At 32.6% G+C, this 24,574-nt stretch overlaps 2 protein-coding genes across 2 annotated transcripts; both read right to left on the bottom strand.

Annotated features, from left to right (window-relative positions):
• Positions 1-3,095: 3,095 nt before the first annotated feature.
• LOC132754956 (zinc finger MYM-type protein 1-like) lies at positions 3,096-5,427 on the bottom strand. The gene is made up of 3 exons (XM_060745712.1): positions 5,337-5,427; positions 4,857-5,052; positions 3,096-4,353 (listed from the first exon to the last, which is right to left on the bottom strand). The coding sequence occupies exons 1-3, from the start codon at positions 5,425-5,427 to the stop codon at positions 3,096-3,098; spliced, it is 1,545 nt and encodes a 514-aa protein (XP_060601695.1).
• A 6,983-nt stretch (positions 5,428-12,410) lies between these two features.
• Positions 12,411-24,517, bottom strand: LOC132754953 (bone morphogenetic protein 10-like). Its single transcript, XM_060745709.1, has 3 exons — positions 23,606-24,517; positions 19,428-20,134; positions 12,411-14,565 (listed from the first exon to the last, which is right to left on the bottom strand). Exons 1-3 carry the CDS (start codon positions 23,985-23,987, stop codon positions 14,332-14,334), a joined length of 1,323 nt encoding a protein of 440 aa, XP_060601692.1. The 5' UTR covers positions 23,988-24,517; the 3' UTR covers positions 12,411-14,331.
• Between the last annotated feature and the right edge of the window lie 57 nt (positions 24,518-24,574).

The following is a 24,574-nucleotide window of genomic DNA, read 5'->3' as shown; positions in this document are numbered from 1 at the left end:
GGGGCGTGAGAGATGTTGCACTTCTTCATTATCCCTCATGTACAGACTCAATCAAACCGAGTCTGCAATTTTCATGTATTCTTTTTGTGATTTATGCTTCCAAGGGATCACTCTGTTTCCAGATTTTTAAAATCACTGATTTAGAATAATTTATTGAAAACCTGTATGTGTGTAATGTTAGTTATGTGTATTAGATAGTGTGAGAAATAAACAACAAAGTTCAAGCAGACAAACTCTCATAAATATTTAACTGATATTATATACGGATTAAAGGTCTTATTTTTTTCATTATCTCAGCGTCATTACTGTTTGTACTTCATAAATTTATACTGATGGCTTTACATTCATTTATTTGAATCAGCACATTCTACACAACATGTGATTAATGTAAATTTTAAAATTTATTTTAGCTATCTCTGACATATGCGATGCTACTATTCATTTTAACTTATTATTCACAAAATATGCTCAATAATCATGCCCTTTTCAAAGAATATGCTCAATAATTATGCCCTTATCACAGACTATGCTCAATAATCATGCTCTTTTTACAGAATATGCTCAATAATTATGCCCTTTTCACAGAATATGCTCAATAATCATGCCTTGTTCACAGAATATGCTCAATAATCATGCCTTGTTCACAGAATATGCTTAATAATCATGCCTTGTTCACAGAATATGCTAAATAATCATGCCTTGTTTACAAAATATGCTAAATAATCATGCTCTTTTCACAGAATATGCTAAATAATCATGCCCTTTCACAGAATATGCTCAATAATCATGCCCCTTTTTACAGAATATGCTCAATAATCATGCCATTTTCATAAAATATACTCAATAATCATGCCTTGTTCACAGAATATGCTCAATAATCATGCCTTGTTCACAGAATATGCTTAATAATCATGCATTGTTCACAAAATATGCTAAATAATCATGCCTTGTTTACAAAATATGCTAAATAATCATGCTCTTTTCACAGAATATGCTAAATAATCATGCCCTTTTCACAGAATATGCTCAATAATCATGTCCCCTTTTCACAGAATATGCTCAATACTCATGCCCTTTTCACAGAATATTCTCAATAATCATGCCCTTTTCACAGAATATGCTCAATAATCATGCCCCCTTTTCACAGAATATGCTCAATACTCATGCCCTTTTCACAGAATATTCTCAATAATCATGCCCTTTTCACAGAATATGCTCAATAATCATGCCCTTTTCACAGAATATGCTAAATAATCATGCCCTTTTCACAGAATATGCTAAATAATCATGCATTATTTACAGAATATGCTCAATAATCATGCCCTTTTCACAGAATATGCTCAATTATCATGCCCTGTTCACAGAAACTGCTCAATAATCATGCCCTGTTCTCAAAATATGCTCAATAATCATGCCTGTTTTTCTGTCCGATAACTAATTATATGTTTCCAGCAAGCATAGTTTAAAGGGTTTTTGAAAAAATAAATTTTTTTAAATTTTCTTTTTGTTCCCAAAATGCGGGGTTTTAAGCAAAAAACATACGATTAATTATAACCAACTGATTAACTTAAGTACCTATGAATATTTATCTGAAGTCTTTAACTATCGTTTTGATTGTGTCAGCCTCGTGAAATTTCTACCTATATAACCTGAAATTACCCAGTCACATCCACCTGGCGATAAATTCTGGATTGATATAAATAACGTCATTATCTTCAACAATGGCCAAACATCATGACCTATTTAAAATATATCAATCTCAAAAAACTTTCTATTTAAAAAGTTCAGGAACAGCAATGGAAATGGATGCTTCTGTTCACGCCTATTAACCCTGGCTGATTCCAGAAAGAAATTGGCTTCCACTTGAGGAACATCCACAGAACCGATAATGCAATTGATAGAAACTCAAATCTCATGCAATCTACCTATCTGTACCGACTGTAGTTTTAAAATTTTTGACGTAAAATAACATTTTAAAACAGAAAAATTCTTAGAACTTTCAAAGGTAAAAAGTAAAACGTTGTGTATGTATAACATGTTCTAAGACGTTGCTCACACTTTCTTTTGTATTTCAAGTAACTATCATTTTTCTCATCCAACAGTCAGGCGCGTAGCTAGCCTATAAAGAATGTGGATTCAAAATAATCTAGGGGGTCAGGGGGCATGCCCCCCCTGAAAATTTTGAAATAAATGGTGCAATTTGGTGCGTTTTGGGGCCTCCGGAGAGCTTTCTTGACCAACGAAAATCCATTTATTTTAGGATAAAAATGGAGATGAATAGCTTTACTTTCGTTTATTTCAACTAGTCTACATTTCACAGCAAGTCTAACTTGCGGCCTTTGCTGGCCGCAAACTCGTTAATGATAGTATCAATATCTATTTCCATGTGTCTGTAGGCGTGCAACAGGGCTAGTCCAGACATCCGTTCTGTGAGCATCGTTGATCTCATGTAGTTTTTCAGGCGTCTCATGATACTAAACTGCCTCTCGGCGGTAGCGGTAAACACTGGCATCGTAATTAGTACAACTAGACAGGTGAAGATGTCTGGATACAGAGTCTTGTTCGTAGCCTTCAATGTGTCAGTAAGATTTGAGGGTTTTGTCCCCTCCAGCTCCCATCTTACTTTCCATCGAGAAACCTCATTTCGGAAGGCTTCCCGATCCCCACTGAGGTCACTCTCATACTCCTGGAAGATGGAATCCTCGTGATCTCGGCTGAGCTCAGGAAGAAGGCTTGGGATGAGATATTGAGCCTTAAACCTCTCATTGCTGGATACAAGACGGTCTTCTAGTTCCACAACTAGATGATCAAGAAATGGATAGAACAATGCTCTTTTCCAGTATTCCGAAACAGAGTCGGCAGGCACGTTGCCACGGTGCTGTTGGCGTCGAGCTGTTCTAGGCTTTGAAGGCTCTACTCCTTGGTCTTCTGCCATGGCAACTGCTTTGTCGTAAAGCCCATCCCACACAGCATCATCGGCTCTCTCTGCACGAAATGTAGCTATAAGAACTCGACTCTCCTTGGCTGCTTCGATCAAGTCGATATTCTGCTTCTGTAGCAGCTTGTTTAGAGGCATAACACCCTGGAGGACGAATTCAACCACAACTAGAGAGATGATGAAGGAAGTCGAACCCAAGGATACTGCATCTGTAGCTCCGTGCTTTTGAGTCTCCCTCTCGTTCTAGCACCTCCAGTGCACTTACAATAGATGTGTATGCAGCTTTGAAAGTGTAAAGTGCGTCAGCCCGACTAGCCCATCGCGTCTCACACAGACTTTGAAGACGTGTTCTCTTCTGCATCTCTTCCTGTGCCACGGGATCGTTGCCAAGCTCCTCTTTGAAAGCTAAAAGACGTTTGGCAGAGTACTGGAAAGCAAATCCGATTTGTTGTACTGTGTCCAACAAGTTTCTGACGAGTGCCTCTTTACAGGCATGCACAATTGACAAATTAAGGCTATGGGCTTTGCAGTGCACATACATTGCTTGGAGAACTACTTGCTGGACCCGAGCTTGCACACCTCGATGACAACCAGACATAATACTGGCCCCATCATACCCTTGTCCCCTCATCTTGGAGATGTCTAATCCTGCGTCCCGCTGCCCCTCAATAAACTTGTTAAAAAGAGCCTCTCCTGTTGTAGATTCTGCTTGCACAAAGCCCACAAAGTCTTCACGCACGTCCTGTTCAGTTTCAGAATAATATCTTACACACATAGCAATTTGTTCCATAGTGCTCGCGTCAGTAGCTTCATCTGCAAGAAATGAATAACAAATAGCATCGTTGCACTGCTGAACTATCTTGCCTTTTATGTTATTTCCCAACAAAGTGATTAATTCATTTTGGATCATAGGCGAAGTGTAAGTAACCTTAGATTTAGAGGACAGGTGTGTTTTCAGGATTTCATCCCTGTTGGCCTTGTCTTTCAACAGGACAGTAAAGTTACTATTGTTGTCATCATGACCTCTAAGTGGAATATTTTGTCGACCGCACAGAATGATGACCTCTATAACAGATCTAAGCACCTGTCTATTTTTAGCAACAGTTTCGACTTTGTTTCTCGACAGTTGTGCTGTAATGCTTGCTTGTTTCCCTTCGATGATTTTCATAAAACTACTAGCACTAGCGCAGCAGCTATGATGACTCGAACCAGGCTCGGTATGTCTCTTGATGTACTTTCCAAGGTTAGACCATTTTGATACTGGGGTATTGATGAATGTTTTCTCCTTTGGAGATGAAGCACCAAACAAAATACAGGGAGCACAATACACTGAATTCTCGGAAACTGAATATCGAAGCCAGTCATACTTCTCTAGCCAATCTACGGAGAACTGACGCTTCATTCCATACTCAATACTGAAATAATAAAATAAAGAAATAGTGTACGAACTTGAAATAGAACAATTTTGCAACCAAATACGTAGAAATCCGGAAAGCAGGGAAGCAAATGATTCCATTTTAATAGTATATATCTAGTATCTTACTAGTATACTTATGATACTGGTACTTCAATAACGTTATCAGATATATGAGTATATTCACTATACTTTATTCGTCTTAATTATATAGTAAACATGTCAAAGCGCGTTAATATAATTATAATGGAACCAAACATCGAACAAGTGGAAGAAGCAGTATATTAATATGGGTTTACAATCGAGTGGTAAGAGACGGGCTTGCGTCTATTTTCCCACATGTACCACTCACAAAAAGACCTCAACATAAACCATCGATTTTGAGACCTCGGGACTGTGTTTAGAGATTTTAACGGTATTTTTCTGACAAAACTACAATTTTCTTTTGATCTGCAACCGTTATAACTTCACATCTTTAAATCAAATGAATCAGAATCAGTTTACCTTGACGGAAACTTAAAAGTTTTGGCCCATTCTTTGTTGTTTTGCAGCACTTTCACTTTTATCGAGTCATCTGAAGCCTTTGTTAAACTTGCTGGATCAGGATACAAGTCATCGGGACTGTACGCAATCCCCACGAGCTCATCTTTATCTAAAGTCATAGGTTCAGGACCTTCCTTCACACCAGACGTACCGGGCGCTATAAATATACATATGGAATACATATGACGATACTTGGACAAGTGTTAGAATTTTTGGTGCATAAAATTGACTATAGAATCAATTTGATTTCGAATATTTAAAGCATGGATTGCAATGAATGTAATGTAAAAGTTTGAAATCATACTGTCCTTGAATCTTGAAAAGTTTAAACAAAATTAAAAGTTACAATTGTTGTCATCATTAACTATACATGTATAACTTAACATGTACTGACTATTGTTTGTAGCTTTTTATGTTAAAAGCATGTTAAAGTAAACATACATGTACTAGGCTCGGTTGCATCGGTGCCTTTTTCAGACAGCCCAGTTTTTGGACCTACGCTGAAGAAGCTGTCAATTCTCTTCTGTGTCATATTTCTTGCGTAATTAGAACCTGGAAGAATAAATTGTGGCTCCGTACATGTATGAAATCGGAATACTTTTGACCTTTATGCGCTTCCGTATATGAAAAAATGACGAGCGTTGTGTTTACCAGAAATGTTTTTTTCATAAAAATTCCATGTATCAATATAACTAATCTACCAAGAAGGAACTATTTCAAAAATGCAGAGTAATACGACAAATGCACCAGAATTTTTCACATTTGCATCATGAATTCACTGATTCAGGTTGGTTAGTTCAAAATGTTGTCAGTCTCGCTAGAATCGGTTCACAGACATGGTCAAACATGTCATTACTCAACAAACAGACCGAAACAAATAAACACTAGGCATACATAGTAACATTTTAGTTATAATTACCTCTTTTCTATCGCTGATTCTGCTGATGACTTCTTTAAGAACTCGATGTAAACATTTGTTTACATTTCGAAAATACGGCGCGTGCAAACTTCCGACTTTGAAGAGCTGCAAAGGCCGACAACTTTTCAAAAAAATACTACGGTATGGTGTACGATTTAGGCTATATGATTTATAAAGTATTCAGTGTGGTAATTATCAGATCTGGCGAACGCGGCTGAATTTCAAACCACATTTTTTTTACTAAAAAAAAATTTTTTTTGTCAAAATAATGTGGATTCAGCTGCGTACTCGCGTATAGGCAGCTACGCGCCTGACAGTTAAAAAAAGAATGGTGACAGTTTAGAGTTTGCACCATTGAGAATGTAAACAAATAAGTAATATATATATACAAACAATATGTAGTTAATCCCAACTTTAAGCGTCATGAATCTATCACACATTAAATGAGACAAAATCAACACCAATTATAGTTGTTTACTCTGGGGGGAGGCACCTAAAGACTTAACAAATGTAAGGAATAAAACGCTTAAAAATAAAAATGCAGTAACGTAAGACATAAAGCAAATCTGATAACTACATGTAAATTCACATATTTTTCTATCTACTTGTATCGTGTTAAGCACGTGTGTTTAACGTTTCAGAAGATAACTTGCACGTGCACAGCATATTGAAAGCAGTAAAGCAAACATCCTAGTAAACTAATCTGACATTTACTTAAAAAATAAATATGAAAATGATTAGTTATTGAACTTGTCATATTTTTTTGTTCACCCTATTTCCCTAAAGCACCACCTGGCAAACTGGCTTTTGTTATTTAACACAAGTATATATATATATTATTTTTTTGCAAATAACTTGAAATTTTCTCTGTTTTGATATTGCTTTAAAAGCTTTATATTCTTATTATATTTATATATCTAGTGTTTGATAATTTTACAAAAATCTTCATACATTTCTAGATAATTTGTTTTTTTTTTTAAACTTTTAAATCTTCTTACAAGTTTTTTTTTTGCCAATAAGCTTAATATATATAAGTAGGAAAATAAACAGAATTATGATTTCAACAATTCTTAACAATAATAATTGATTACAATTGATTGCACGCTTTTGTTTATTTGTATTTTATTTAATTGATTTGTCCATTATAACTACTAAGTAGTCCCGTGTTGCTGGGTCGTGTAGAAGGATGCGTTCATTGAATTCCATCCTTCCTTGTTGATCTTGTTTTTCATATTTGGTAACTGTTTGAAAATGTTCTGTTGAGTATGTAATTTAAACAAAAAATATGGTAAAAGGGTGATCCCTCTGAACCATCAACAACGACAATTGCTTAAAAATTGCAGACTGGTTTTGATCGAATCTGTTCATGGGTGATTATGGAAAATACTTCACGCCTCCTTTGTGCATAATTACCTTTATACAAAGTAAACATACAAAAAAGAAAAAAGAGTCCCAAAAATTAAAACATTGCAGTAATGGTTCAATTGAGCTTGTTCGTGGACTGTAATGGTAATTGCAGGCTATCGTTTTCACCCCCTAGTACCGACTTAAGCATTAATTAACATTAACATTAACATTTACATTTATTCATTACAATATTGAAATTTGAAATTTAGAAACATCGTAGATATGTTCATACGGTGGTGGTTATGGAACATTTACTGATCATAAGACACAGTATCGGCCAGTTTGGTGATCTAATTTAACCGAACATCTAAAATTGTTTGTGTTGTGTCTGGCGCCATCTTTATTGAAATATTATATATGTATAATATTAGTTATGTTTTTAAATTATATGAATCATTTTAGTTATCAATTCAAACAGAACTGATTTGCATGTCAAAATAATTCGAAAAATTAACCAGTCAATTTATCAAGCAGCATTATTCTACAGTAACTCACCGTTAATCTTCCCTCCAAAATCATTAGCAATTATAAATTTGTTTAATATCTACTTTCTGCTTGATTGACTGGACGATAGTTTTAGTCTAGTACTTAAATAAAATCAGATATTTTCACAGCTCTCAAGAATTTCGATACTATGCATACCTCTATTATCAAACGCTAAATATACCTTAATTACAATACTAGCTTGTTTGATTTTGCTGTTAGATTGATATATTAAACTATTCAAAAATCGTAGTCTGTTTAATGTTAAATAACTAAGGCATTAGTTCAACTTAATATTGTATATTTTGTATATCTTGTGGCTTTGATGAAGAATTGTGCTCTGTATATTATCATTGTGATTTTTTGGGGTGGATGGTTATTTTCTGTACGTTTGGCTGTAGATATTAACCCTTCAAAATTTTGTTTTTACTGCCTTTTCTTTTTGTTTACATGTTGTTGTTTGTGCGTTCGTTGTTGTTGTTGTTCACACATTTTTGGCGTCCGCGCCGAAGCGCGGCGCCCTTATGGAATGAAATCAGATTTTGTGAAAGGGCGACAGCAACTTCTCGAGCCTTATAGTCGGTCATAATAAAAGCCGATCATTCCGATCGGTATGAGGGTGCTTGATTAAAAAAAATGTCTCGATATGTACAATGAATAGCGAACTGCAGAATTTCGCAATGCATGAAATAACCTTTTCCGTCTCTTCGGGGTTTTTTTATTTATCATTTTGTAGTACACAGTGGGTTATTATGGTATGTTAAAATAGAATGATGAGTTGATGACCTTAACATTCCGAAAATCTATTTATAGAGGGATGTACTGCTATCGGTAATTCCCGGTATCTCCCGGTCTATTTTGACCGGGATTTACTAGTGACCGTCACACGTTTATTGTCCGGTCTCTCCCGGTTTTGGAGTAGATGTTTGATATCGTTACAGAACAGAACAGATATTTTACAGAGAAATAAGCTTTTTTTCCAAAATGAATGTTTGTCACTTAGTTTGGTTACAATAATTTATAAATAAACATAGATCAACTCTCAAATTTATTGATTATTATTATACATATACATACAATTCGAAAAAAAAAACAACAACAACAACAATAGCATGTTTCATTTTATCTATATGAGATAAAAACAATAAATATGTACAATAATTGAGAAAAAGGTACATTTTTATGGTATAAATATGACACTATCAACTTTGAAACATTTGATTTATTTTGTCATTCGTGCTTTGTAAAGATGCCCAGCAATTATTCAAAGTTACAAATTAGATTTTATGAATTATTCAATTGATTGATAATTTAAAAAAATGATAAAGAAAAATACAAATGTACATGTACATGGTTTAAGAATAAGCAATATTAAATATTGAAAGATTAAGCATAATTTACTGACTTTTTCCAGTTAAGTTTTGACCTATAATCGTCGGTCAATATGACAATTGAATTCTTAAAATTTATTTTACAATTTTAATAAAAAAAAGAGTAGTAAACGTGCAAACTCAGTATTAAAATAGCACATAAACACGAAAAAAGAGAGGAAAACAATATTCATAAAATCTGTATTTTTTATATTAAAATAGATATTACAATTATTGTATAATAAACAATTATGCTCAACATGATCAACATGATAATAAAACCAGTGTCATATTTTTACTAAGTGTGAACAGATACCTTAAGAGGAGGTCTTCGCTAATAGCGATAACATAAGAGACAATTCCACAAGTGTGGTGTTGACCATGCGTTACACATATGGATTATAAATGATTGTATACATGTTTATCCGTTGCTATTAATAATCACGATCATAAAAAATAATAACAAGTATTATTCTAATCTCTAGCATGCCATTCAAAGTTCATAATGAACAATGTCTTTCGTCCGTTCATTCTGGTAAAATCCAATTAATCATTGAAAAGTTTATAAGAATATCTTGTCATCATATGTCTACTAGTTCATCTTCACTTTCTGCATTTCTTGATGGACGCCCTTTGATGCTTTGCATCAATGCTTTTCTTGTATTGTTTTGTTTTTCATTTTATGTCCTTTCCTCAGACGAATTACGAAAATCTGCTACATGATACAAAACATAGCTGTAGGTATAACAGCTATTTTGTGATTTTTTCATGAGTGGACAAATTCAATCTCTAATTATACCATTGAAACATGTACAAAAGGATACAATTTAGTTAAAATTTACAATGAAATGATTAATTTGTCTAATTTATTCATGACATAACAAGTTTTGTATAACGTTATTATTTCACTGTATATGTGACATTCAATCTACTCTGTGTCTCCGAGCAATCAACTCGACGGGACTCGAACCCACAGAGGCGCAATAGCAAAAAAAATATATATGAAATATATATTAAATTTATTGAACTTTTACCCTTACCTTTCTTAATATCTTACACAGATTTGGCCATCCTTTAGTGCGGTTAAAACCATCAATCATCCTTACAAAATTTACAAAATATGTACTAACTGAATAACAAAAAGTGCCGATCATATTCACACGGCACGGATAAATTCAGTTGCCGCTAGCAGGCTTACTAACATAGTTTTATGTGTCATGTCCTAAAACCGAAAAATAAACAAAAAATATACAAAATTGCCTCCTTAAATATTTAATGTTTATAATTTTGTAAAATGTTTTAAAATTCAATTTCAGAAGTTAGTTGCAGTGAATAGAAATAATTAAAAATTTAAACTGTGTTTAGATAACAAATCTATGCATTGTGGTAAGACTCGTATCTTACATTTACAAAATGTTTATTATAGATTCAGTGTCAATCTAATCAGTGTTCTTTTCATTTTTGCAGTTTTTCACATACCCAGAAAAAAACATTACGAAGTCATAGCAGAATACGCCCGCTCTGAAATTGTCGTTTTAATTAGGCAGCAGATTTTTGTGCGTGTGTTTGTTTGTACCTTTTCCCTTACCCGACTTTGGTTAATGATGCAAAAGGTTGGCAAGCATAATTCCCTACGATTGTTTATTGGTTGTTCTTTTTAATTTTTACTTAATTACATTACCTTAAGAGGATACATGTATATTGGATAAGGATTTTTTTAATCAATTTTATCAAGAGAAGTGTAATGTTTTAATAATATCATATGTTACACGTGTGCTTTTTATCTTAAGAAAGATAATTTACACGTGCAATTTAAACTGCAGGCATTACAGCAAATATTTTAGATTTCATTCTATTTTATTGATACATTGTGAACTAAAATAATTTTAGTTTGTTATTTATAAGTGTGCTTAATTCTGCTGAGCCTGAAGTTGAAAGACCTGCATGGTGAAATATTTCTGTCGTACAAGAACAAGCTTAATCAATTATGTAGAATAAAGATTCTATTGATCGATAACAATGAAAACCAAAATAATTAAATGAAAATTCTGAAAACAAATTGATCGCTCGGAAGCATTAATCACAACAAAATTACATGAATATTGCAAGTTGCAAGTTTTTGTTGAGGTTTTGTATGAAAAGTGCAACATCTCTCACTCCCTTTTTATCAGTCATAGTATTATACGATCTTCAACCCGAACGGCATGACCGTGAAGTTAACCGCGTCACGACAAAACCAACAATGGATATGCGACCAGCATGGATCCAGACCAGCCTGCGTATCCGCGCAGTCTGATCAGGATCCATGCTGTTCGCTAACAGTTTCTCTACTTGTTATAGACTTTTGTAAGCGAACAGTATGGATCCTGATCAGACTGCGCGGATGCGCAGGCTGGTCTGGATCCATGCTGGTCGCAAACCCAATTATGTTGGTTTTGTCGTGACGCGGCTCCTTTGTGAGTGTGTCTTTCAACTGACCATCGATTTCAAATATAAACATTTGAATAGAAGGGAAAATAAAAACATTTGTTTGAAACTCTTTGTTAAAGAAAAAAACCTTGCAACGTTCGATCATGCCTCAACCAAAGTCATATTATTTATTCCAATCCTTAAAACATTGGAAGTAATGTTAATGGGAACCAGAAAAATACAAACTTTTCAAATTTGCTGTGTTTGAAAACCTATATATTTTACATTATAAAACGAAAATTATAAGTGTTTGGTATTGTTCTCATATATATGACATTTATTATTTTAAAAGTTTATTCAGCTGAATAGCCTACATATCAAACGTGAGAGTCGAATTGAATGAGCCTGCGAATTATGCTTTTAAAAGGTTAATGATAAGTAGCTATAATTATTTCTTAAACCAAAAGAAATGGTCAATTGATTTGTGTTGTCAGTGTTAGTTAATTTTAAAGGTTAATGGATTAAAAACAACTTATCAAATCGTCAAAGAGTACATCTTATGTCCATTGATATTTATCGAATGTCAAGTAGTCTAGAGTGACACCTTTTCATTATTTTATAAGAACCATACTATTCTGCCTTCTAAGATCTAGATAAGTGAATCGATTTTAAAAAAAAATATCAATGACAACCTTGTACCTGTTATTACATGTAACATTGTATCTAATATGTATTATTTTGTTATTAAAAATTGAATGTTTTGTAATATGTGTCTAAAGATTTTTCTTTCTGTTGTATTCTGTTAGTAGATAGAATTGTTTAAATGACATCGAAAAGTGTATATTATGCTAATAAATAGGCGGTGTCGTTCAGTTTTATACATCCTCTTTATCATATATCTGTATACCATTTCATATAAATACTATAATAGAGATCGTGTTACCATTTATTTCTTCTATTCACTAAAAAGTACAAAACTGTTTAGTATTTACATCTTTTGGAACATTTATTGCTATGATTTAAGCAACGTCTGATTTGAAAAAGTAAGGATAATGTTTGGGTTTTTTTTAAATATTTTTTCTCTAGAGCCACATGTGATGAATATCAAAGAAATTAAATTTTAATGTTATTAAATAACAATTCAATCATGACATATGTATTAAACATTAGATTTACTCGTTTTGTTGATGAGATGGATTTTCATAAAATAATAAATCATTGTTCCATTGGCTTCGTATGTACTAGAAGTCATTTCTATTTTGAGGTACGTGATATATATCATGCACGATAATCGTTGGAGGTTTAACAAGTTTTATCTATTTCTTCAAACGTTTTGTGGCCTGTTTATAATGATATTTTATACGACAACATAATTCGCTTTCAACATTTATAAATAAACCATGAAATAACCAACTGTATTACGAAAAAGCTAAAAACATCTTAAACATTAGCCGACAAAAAATACAATCCTGTTGACTCTGATTGACGTTAATTTTATAAACATGCACTTTGCACTTAAAATGTCATAATCACAGACTAAACTTTTTTCATTTTCAATGAGTAATTATACACAGTTGTTTTAAACAAGAACTGAGGATATCAAACATATCTTAAGAACTACTTTACTTTTAAATAGCAAACGAGTATATCAAACATCAACAAAGGCAACACATATAATTATAATGTTTATTCAGTGCGTGAAATTTTGGCTTTTGCCAATGGTTTAGACAAAGTAAATTTGTTATTTAAAATAGATTATTATAAATAAAAATATTGATGAGGCTAAAATAGAACCATTAAAATTAATTTACATAAGCTTACCGTGTTAAAGGTGGTAATATCAAGGAAGAGCTGTTGACAAATATTTCAAATAACTCTCGTTTATGTACATTCTACTTTTAAGATAAAAGCAATCTTTCATCTTGTATCAAAACATGTAATTAATTTTTTAGAAAAGAAACAGTATTAAATAATAACTCAATCAATGCAATACATTATAGTCCGTTAAACAAAAAAAAAATAGTCCTTTTTCAGTGCCACAGTTTATCTTTGTAAAGTTTTCAAGTGTAATGGCCTTAGGATTTTGGACTTCAGTGGAACAGTTGGAGCTGATTACGGTGTTTTAATGGCTAAGAGCTTTAAATTGAGTTTTATCTAGAGAAACACGTACATATGTATATCCCTTATGTTAGCCAATTTGACAAAATGTAATCTTATTGTTCAGTGTATACGCAAAAATTTGAATGAAATGTAATTTTCGTTTTTATAAATCGTTATAAATAACTTCGTATTATAAAACAATGAGACTTGGTAATGTCTGGCTATTATTCGGCACTGCGTGCACTCAGGTATGAACTCTGACAGGCAAAATGAATATTAGAAATGTAAAAGATCAACGTTAAATACTTATTCATTCTTGGAACATTGTATTTAAAATTCTCTCTTGATGGTGTGTTTTGAACCCTTTTTTTCAGGATAACTATTTTTACAAAACTTGAAATCTTTATTTTCTTTGAAAACATTATATAATTTACAGTATACTCTTAACTGAACAAAATGCAAATTGCATTTAATCATTTAGAGTTCTGTCTAATCCGAAGATCGTGATGTAATTACAAACAATAATGCAAGTTATAGTTATAGAACAAACAGTTTTTGATATTTATAAACATTTGTATCGTAAATGTGTAAAATTACACACAAACACTGTGATACGGTAAAATACACCCCTTCTCTTATATATTTGTTTTATTTATAACAGCTGCATCTGAATTTTGTCAAGAAATGGAGAAAATAAAGAAAAAATCTATTGCACAAATCCGCTCGAATAAATAGTCCCGAAGTCGTATCACTGACATCCACACGAGGCAACGACCATACCATCATACCTATATTTATAGGTAACAACACCTTGTTCATCGATGTAGAGGATTGAAATTGGGTCAAGTTTGGTCGGGACACAACACGATCTTGCCGCACGTTTTGGATGGTAGCTGTGCATAAGTGTTTGTATTACTGCGTGTTTGGAAGGCGACCAGTGTTCACTGAGTGGAAATGTACATTTTCCCGCGCATTGGTATGCCTGAAATGAAAACAAAGCAATGGGTAATAAAAAGTAAGAGGTTGACATAAAATATTCCGTCCCATTCACACAAAACACGCATTTATATGCCAAAATTTCAAATTAATAATTATACTAACTTATATATGATAGTTAAATAACTTTATGATAATGTATATTCATGGGAAAAACGGTATCCTTGAAATGGGCATTTAACACTGAAATAATTCTGTTTTAGTTACAAGATATATTGTATGTTTGTTTTGCCGAGTCATAATAATTTTAACAGGTCGTGAATGGTTGTAGGCTATACTATTTATTTTGTTTCTTTACTTTTCACATTTCTAAGAATAATCTACAAATTTAATTATGTCTCCCCCACCTCGGGGGGAGACATATTGTTTTTGCCCTGTCCGTCCGTCAGTCCGTCCGTCCGTCAGTCCGTCCGTCCGTCAGTCCGTCCGTCCGTCCATTCTTCGTTTCCGGACGATAACTAGAGTTCCTTTTGACCTACAGCTCTCAAACTTCATAGGATGAATGGTCTTATTGAGCAGATGATCCCTATTGTTTTTGGGGTCAGTAGTTCAAAGGTCAAGGTCACAGTGACCGTTGGTCAATTTCTCGTTTCCGGATGATAACTAGAGTTCCTTTTGACCTACAGCCCTCAAACTTCATAGGATGATTGGTCTTATAGAGCTGATGATCCCTATTGTTTTTGGGGTCAGTAGGTCAAAGGTCAAGGTCACACTGACCGTTGGTCAATTTCTCGTTTCCGGATGATAACTAGAGTTCCTTTAGACCTACAGACCTCAAACTTCATAGGATGATTGGTCTTATTGAGCAGATGATCCCTATTGTTTTTGGGGTCAGTAGTTCAAAGGTCAAGGTCACAGTGACCGTTGGTCAATTTCTCGTTTCCGGATGATAACTAGAGTTCCTTTTGACCTACAGCCCTCAAACTTCATAGGATGATTGGTCTTATTGAGCAGATGATCCCTATTGTTTTTGGGGTCAGTAGGTCAAAGGTCAAGGTCACAGTGACCGTTGGTCAATTTCTCGTTTCCGGATGATAACTAGAGTTCCTTTTGACCTACAACCCTCAAACTTCATAGGATGATTGGTCTTATTAATCAAATGATCCCTATTGTTTTAATGGTCAGTAGGTCAAAGGTCAAGGTCACAGCGACCGTTGGTTAATTTCTCCTTTCCGGATGATAACTAGAGTTCCTTTAGACCTACAACCCTCAAACTTCATAGGATGATTGGTCTTATTGAGCAGATGATCCCTCTTGTTTATGGGGTCAGTAGGTCAAAGGTTAAGGTCACAGTGACCATTGGTCATTTTCTCATTTCCGGATGATAACTAGAGTTCTTATCAGTGAGGACATTTAACTATTATTGATATATCAGTGATATATCAGTTGTCTGGTTTTATATACTCTGTTCTTTTATCTCCATTTCCATTCCTGTTTCCATTCACAGTTATTCTCAGCAGTGGGGGAGACATGCGCTTTTTTACAAAAGCATCCTCTAGTTTCAATATATATATAAACATGTATATATGGTCATTCTTTTTTTTCAATAAAATGCACATTTTTTCCGTGTCTATACATATAGGGACATTTTTGTTATTTTAATTTTATGGATAAATGATAAAAAATAAAAAATAAACAGTTTTAAATGCTGGTTACGATACACAGGGAAAAATATATTTTTTTACAAATGATAAGGACAGAAATTCCATAACTTACAAATAAGTTTTACGCACGCGCTTAGAACTGCAGATTGCATCATTTTGTGGAAAAAATAGAGTTCAAGAATGTAAACTAATTGCTACAAAAAGAAAGCATAATCTTTCTTGTATAAAAATGCGTTGTTGTATGAGAGCAAGCTCTATATTCTATGATAAAAGAGTTAAAAGAAAGAGAGCACGTAAACCTCATTTGTTTCCCATTTTTTTATCCATTCAAATGAATTACCGTTAAGATTATACCTTTGATAACACTCTTCATGCCTGAATATTTAAAGGGGTTGGCAAATCAGCAGGTGCTAAGTTCTGAAACACGCCTGCTGAGGGTCACTGGAGCATTTTCAGAGATGATAACACTGATGATAATCAAGAGAACTTCGTTCAAGAAATAATTGCAGAACACGTTGAAAGGAAGGGTGGTACTAATTTTTCAATTTGTGTTTCGTAGTCTTGTACAAGTAGATGAAATTTTTTATCAAAATATGATACAAAGAATTGTAATTTCATTTACCTACATATTTCTTATACGATTTCTCCATAAATTCTTTGTTGAAGTTTAACATTCTTATCGTTCATATTTTTTCATTTTATCTTGCGAAAATATTAATGTCATATATCATGAAATAATTCTTTTTTTAAATAGTAAAAAATAAACAATCCGACCCTTCCTTTTAACTCAGTTCAACAAAATAAAATACTGCACTTACTCAGAGTTAAACTAAAGTTTTCTATGTACCTAATGAATTAAAGATTTCGACATTAATTAACATGTTAAGACCAGTTACAGCTAGGATGTTCTACTTCGTGCGAAAATTCATGCCTGGTTTGTTATCAATATTGGGACAATAACTCTGCTTTCTTTTTAACTTTAACTAAACAAATTTAGATAGCACAGTGTGATACAGTGCACATAGCTTCTGGATTCCTTCAACACCTTCTTGTATTATCTTCTAAAAATCGGAATACTTTTGATAAAAACTTTTGATAAAATGATTAAGTATTCATGATACATCACCGTGTCTATGATATCTTAAATAGTTGAAAAACTTTTGTCATGTACAACATTCTTATCTAAGTATCAAACGTTCTTTTATAGATAGGTAGGTCAAAATGCCACAGTTATTAATGTCTTCTCAGATAAGTTTATAAAACTATGTATTCAAACATTTTGGTTTAACAATAGACAATGCTTTTATGATTATCATTGGTGTTTTTATTTCGTAAAAATGCAAAATTACCTTTTAAATTTATATCCCAGCAAGAAATTGTTTGTTTTCTAGCACGTAATAGAAACATCGTTAGAAGTGTGAAAAAATTGATATCATAACGACATAGTTAAAAAGAATCTAGATTACATTTTATGTTCTTAAGGTATATAATCAACGTTGTGTATATAGCTCAATTAGCAATAAATAATTATGTACATTTAGAAAACACCATTTTTGTGACCAAGTCACCTCAGAGTTAACTTACAACGACATGACGTTACCAGGATATATATCTATATAATAAACATATGTAAGATGTGTTATTTGGCATAAAATCACGACTAAATTAAAATTAGTGCACTTCTGATAATTACCGATGTGCACTTCTGATAATTACTGAAGTGCACTTCTGATAAGAACACATTTCGATCTCTAATATTAGTCATTTTTGGTAAGGAAATACTACCATTACAAAGTGCAAAGCACTTGATTTAAAATATTTTAAGATTTTAGGCAAGTTTAGGCAAGTTTCGCCTCATAAATTATCACAAATCTCATGGACACCTGTAGAAGAAATAATAAGGCGAACCACACACCTCATATTAAATAACTCATTTCTAATTTTATTGCCAGTCAAAAATTCATAACGTGCAATTTTATGGGCAGTTTGTCTTTGACCACATTTATTTTATGGTTCTTTTATCTCATTTATCTATTTAGAAGAGAAAGCCAGAAGATAAATTTCAGAGATAAGTTTATTTGCACATTCATTCTATTCTTCAACTAAGCTGTTTCTCGAGACATTAGTAATATGTACACAAAAAGATATCATCCTATTAAAACAGATTATAATATTTTCAAAATTGCATCTTAGTTTTTTATTATAACACTTGAAATAATATCGTTAACATTGTTTAAATGCCTTACCTATCTATTTTGCTTTTATCATTATGCATTATATTAAAATGAAAAAGTTGAAAAATACCATGTCAAACAATAGTCTCATCTTGCCGTAAGCTTTAGCTTTGGACCTTTCTGTGGCTTTACAGATGTTTCTAAATTCAGAATTTTACCATTTATGTTAAATGATGAATTCTGCTTAAGACGTTGTTAGGGGACTGTATTTTACTCTTTAAAATCGAGAATGCAACATTTACAAATTTGCCGTTTTAGACGTTCTTCGTGTATTATTTATTTTTTTATATATTGTATTATTATTTCATACTAAATACATAGAATGTTGTGTCGCCGGCTACAGAGTAGCGACGACATATAAGGATCACTTCACTTTTACGACGTGTCCGTCCGTCATAAGATTTGTCCCGACTGTTCCTGAAAAAAACTAGTGGTGCAATCCAAACTTAACGGGAATGATAAGTACTAAGTGCAGTTGTGCATATCGTCAGCATTTTCCAGTTTAATGAGTTTTGTCAGAGTTATGTCCCTTTAACAAGTTTTTTTATCCGGACTAGTTCTATTATACTACAAATGTACTTTGAATGAAATATTATAGACTTGATCAGTATCTCAAGTACTTGTGCATGTATTTAACGTTTTGAGTTTTTAGTTTGAATGAATTTTGGCTGAGCTATGTCTTTGAATGAGAAAAGAAAATTGGCCTGTTAACGATTTTGAGTCGCCTGCTACATAAAAGCTTCAACATTCGTAATAGAAGATCTGGCATATATGGAAAAAACTGTCTAAACATCCTTCACTATAATTACTTAATTGGCTATTATTAGGCGACAAATGTGATCACTGATCGCTCTTGTATGATTTTTAGTTGAAGTTTTATTTTGTACAAAAGACAGCCATGACAATTATTAAGGAACAAAACAAAAGTATTTTAGATACATGTTATTGTCTTATAAACATTTTCACTTGCATAAGCAAGAAAAGAATCAGAGAAAAAAAGATATTCTTACTTGAAAACCTCTTGGTGCGATTATCCAAGTGTGCCACCCTATGTCCTCAAAATTAACAAACAGTGGACGTCGTTTGCAAAAAGACGATTTTGAACCTCTGCTTCTCTTTGATCTTGAGTGTGAGACTTGTTGTCCATTGTAAACGTACCTACTTTCAATTTCTCTCCCAGCATGAGTTGTGCCTTTATTGTTAACATTTGAGTCAAGGCCATGCAAGAGAAGTTCGTGTGTTTCAACGTCATGTTCATGTTCAATGGACTTATCGTTTGAATAAACAACAAGAAGAGGTTGTTTTATGTCATTAGGATTCGCATTGATATCCATATTGTCTCTTCCTGAATCCATAAACACTGTTTGAATACGTACTTCTAAACGTTCTATTTTAAGTCCCAGCTGCAAAGAACTTTTCAAAACTTCTGTTACATCGAAACTTTCCCATGAATTTTCAACACCATAAATATATTTTGAGGTAATGAATCTGTATTTTATTTGGTCAGCGTCAACCGGTTGTCCTATATCTACGATTTCATAAATTGAAACGACTCTATTGACCCCCATATAAGATTGTTGGTCACGTGTTATCAAAGTATACAGTCTTAATTCAGCTGAGTTGATACTTTCTGAGCGGTCAAGTGCCGATATATCAAACACCAGGGAATGTACTCTATAGTTACGGAAATTCACTGGAGTTCCCGAAGATTTTTGTTCTGAAAATATATTGAAAAGAAAACTCATGAATGTTTTGCTGCATACTGATAATGAATGTTGTTGGAAACGACAAATATGCCATATCTTTGATTTTGATTAATAAAATATTTATGTTCTCCAAGATAGTTAAATGATTGCTAAGTGTGAGTGAGATGAATATAATTAGATGAATTATGAGTTAAAATATTTTATTTACATCAGATATTGTATCACAATTATCATCTCATTTCTCATGTTTATGTCCTTATCGTGCAAATAAAGAAAGTAAAGTTATGATATGATTTTGTCAGATAATATGATGTGTATTTGCTCACAAATGCCATATTATTGGCAATTACGTGTTTTCTACTTTGAATTTAATATAACAATTTCTTTATAATAAATAGAACAATTAATGAACTTTTAAGGGGAAGAATATTAGTAATTAATCATTGAAGAGGTTTTTAATTATTTCATGACTGTTATATTAAGTGAAGCATTTGTTATTAGCCATAACAAAATACTCATTATTGCTTCTGATTTTTGTAACCACGGTGTTACTTAACATACGTATAAAAAGTATTGTGTTTTTTCTGTTGATTTAGAATATTTTATTTCATTATTAGTAATGAACATTCAAACAGTCCATAACCACGAATATAAACGCTTGATATAATAATTATACTGGGAGGTTGATGGTGTTTTAATCTAAAGTTTTTTTCATTCAATATCAATACAATATCAGTTATATTGAAGCGATATAATTTTCCCAATGCGCCACAGTTATAGTCTTTACAGTTTAATCAGAATCAAATACTTTGGAATAATTAAGTAAAAGTCTATTACACCTACGCTCTCCCATTAAAATAATTGTTTTGCTCAGAGAAAAAGGTTTTGCGTTTCAATAAATTGAACGAAATGAGTTAAATCATGATGCTTGTAACTATATCTCAGAGATTAAAGTAATAAAATTTAAATATATCAGATTTAAAGGAGAGATTATCTTAATTGTCAATTGATGCAAAGAGCAAATTGAAGTTTACGAGAAGATAAGTCTAAATATGATACGGAGATTGTTAAATATATCAAAATATCAAAGAGTCTGTTCAAATTCCCACGTTGTAATTTTAAACACTATGTAATTTCAAAGATAAGTTATTCAGTTTCGAAACTTTCTTTACTAATAAAGCAGTTTGAGTATCGGCTATATTATCAAAGTACAACGCCAGAAGGAGATGCGTCAAGAGCGTTGCATGTTCTATTTTTATCGGACTGAGGTTAAATTTATGTTGTATACTCTTTCCTGTTATAGCTGCTTTATATCTTAATATCTATTATCGTGCAACTTAATCAATGCAACACTTCTTCAAAAATGGTTAGATATCAAGTGATACCTAATAATACCTGATAATTTAGTTTTATTAAAAAGAAATTGATATTTTTCTAATTTCTCTAGGTAAATCAATAATAAGGCAAATAGTAGTAACCAGCTTACGCCAAAATATGAGCATAATATTTACATTTATAGCATTTATAAGTCACATTTTTAGCAGTTATAAGTAAATAGAGGTATATTTTTTAGACAATTACTGATTAGTTTTTTGTTTGTTTTGTACTTTCTTGCGACACTCTTTTATGTATTTATTATAAATTAACTCTTAGCATTGATCAGCCTTTGCCAAAAACATAAAACTAGGCCATTCTGCATATCCGTGCAATCTTTTACTCTTGGTAGCTCAAATTTAGTATTTGATATTACAATCAATCAAACTTTTAATCTAGAGTTCATAATTCAAAGGGCATGGCAATACCATTACACAAGTTCAGCAGGCCAATACTGGTTGGGTAGTTTGTTCATTACATCATTCTAGAAACGAATGCTCTACATTTAAACCCTTTAAAACTTGTCATTTATAATTCAATTTTTTTAAAAGTTTTATTATATTGTTCCCTGAAGTCATTAATAAGCAAAAATTAGTTTTTGATTTGTTGGCAAAACCCTATGGGAATTATGCTGTACACGTAAAAAATCCAAAGTATTCTTTGCAATAACATTTTGACGTTGTGCAAACGTATAAAATTATCTTATTTATACCAATGTAAATCATTTAAATTTGGTATTTTTGAATATTAATCATGAACTTCTTCGCAGTTTCCGTTCGAAAACAGTATTCTAATGGCGTCATCATATCTGAGTTATTTGATTTAGAATTCTTATATAGATTCCATGGTGCATAATAAATGGCTATTTTACCCGTGATTAATTTTATATTGCATTATATTATCTTTATTCTAAAGATATCCCATACCTTCAGACATACCATTGAATGAAATATGATATTTGAGCCGCGTCACGACAAAACCAACATAATGGGTTTGCGACCAGCATGAATCCAGACCAGCCTGCGCATCCGCGCAGTCTGATCAGGATCCATGCTGTTCGCTATCGGTTTCTCTATTTGTTATAGAGTTTGTAAGCGAACAGCATGGATCCTGATCAGACTGTGCGGATGCGCAGGCTGGTCTGGATCCATGCTGGTCGCAAACCCATTATGTTGGTTTTGTCGTGACGCGGCTAATTTCACTATAGAAACAGATCAATATGTAACCTATGTTAGAGTTAAGAAATCCCTTAAAAAGTTTAAGCGATTAACATATAATCATGTGGTTAATTGTGTTTCAGATATGCTCTTTAAAATTGTCCATTAACTTCTGAAATTATAAATATAAAGATAAAACCCTTTTAGGAAAGCAAGGCATTAAATATTAGGTCGAAGGAAAGTGCATTGCATGTATATTATTCATGCTATGCGACCTAATATCACGCAATCAACTTCACACCACTTTCAAATTATATTGAATCATGTAAAGGTATCCAAGAATACTTCATTAATAATCTTTATTACTATGCAGTTTAGAAATCTGCAACAGCAATCGTGATTGTTTCTGAATATGCATCACCTAGAAATAATCTTAAAAAAGATAAGTAACTGCCGAATCTGAAGCGTTCGATATTGTGTTGTAATAAATTTTGCGATAAAATCACACAACGTCATCCTAAGATAAAGTTACTTGAAATATATGAGTGTCTCATAGCTAAATATTACCTGTATTTACTTAACTTTTGTATCGTTTTACTATTTCTTTAATTCGTAAGATATTGAGCAAACATTTTGCTTCGACTGTCTTTGGGATGTTTTTTATTATCCCTCATGTACAGACCAAATCAAACCTATTCATCCATTTTTACGCAATTTTGCTGATTTCAATGCTTCCGATTGATCTCTTTTTCCAGATATGTTTGTCAAATTTCATCATATTTTAGTTTTGCGTTATAAGTAGGTGCTTTAAGAGCAATAAAAGTAAAATTCGAAAAGTAAAAATTCCTGATAATATTTAATCTTAAAATATTTTAAAACTTAAACAAGAAACTGATAGCAGTGAATAAAAATATCTGGATATCAAATTATATAATCGCAAAAACTTCTTACCATGTTGAGGTATGTTTTTAAAGCTTCGTACAATGTTGGACGAATGTGCGGCCGGTGATCCTTTGGATAATTTATCATATAATTCCAACATATATTCCGGTGTTAAAGACATATTTATCATTGCTCGATTTCCCGTACCTGCCAACGTAGGACGGAAACCTGAAATATTTTCTTCGTAAAGTCTATTTCCAATAAATTTTGATATTCTTACATTGTCATTCATCCAACTATCTATGTCTGTAGTCTCACTAAAATCTTCGGCACTTTCAAGTTCAAGATTAAATCCCGATCCGCTATTCAGGTTCAACATTACTGGTCGAGCCCAAAGCACTTTACTGAGAATTAAGAAACGTAATCCAAAAATAAGTAAAAGGTGATGCATAGCCAAGTTTGGTTACAAAAAGCAATATAAAACATCCCAGCTGTGTTAAATGAATCATGATATTGTCAAAGAAAATCCAAAGCCCCTGTATATATATGGCATGAACACCTTTATTCCAGGCTAAAGCACATTACGTGATACTGAACAAGTTGCACTAGCAGACTAGTTTGACAAATATGTTGTTGCCTCTGAAACATATCATTTCCACCCTAAAATATAGATAATAAGATGTTGGAATACATCTAACACCACAAAACTATCTTTGAATTCGAACCACCTGTTTGCTTGCATGTGAAATATCTAATTTTTGTCTTGTTAACCAAAATAAAAAAGAATGATATAACATAACAGCAAAAAATATATCTTCATCAATTTAATCGCTTCGCGTGAAAATGCTGCAGCTTAGGTAAAATATCCTTTATGAAGTGTTTTTAAACCAAGCGGCATTCTTGTATGCAATAAACAAGGATGTTTAAGAGAATGACTAAATAGTTTAACAAGGTATTGATCGCCAGATGGTGTCCTGAGGAATAAAAACAAAAGATAAAACGAGATATGTTTGATTAAATTATCAACTTGCACGCACT

Source organism: Ruditapes philippinarum, unplaced genomic scaffold (assembly GCF_026571515.1).
Source record: "Ruditapes philippinarum isolate M1 unplaced genomic scaffold, ASM2657151v2 ctg4297_1_1_1_1, whole genome shotgun sequence".
NCBI lineage: Eukaryota > Metazoa > Mollusca > Bivalvia > Venerida > Veneridae > Ruditapes > Ruditapes philippinarum.
The sequence above is the reverse complement of the archived record's forward strand: the minus strand, read 5'-3'. Positions and strand labels throughout refer to the sequence as shown.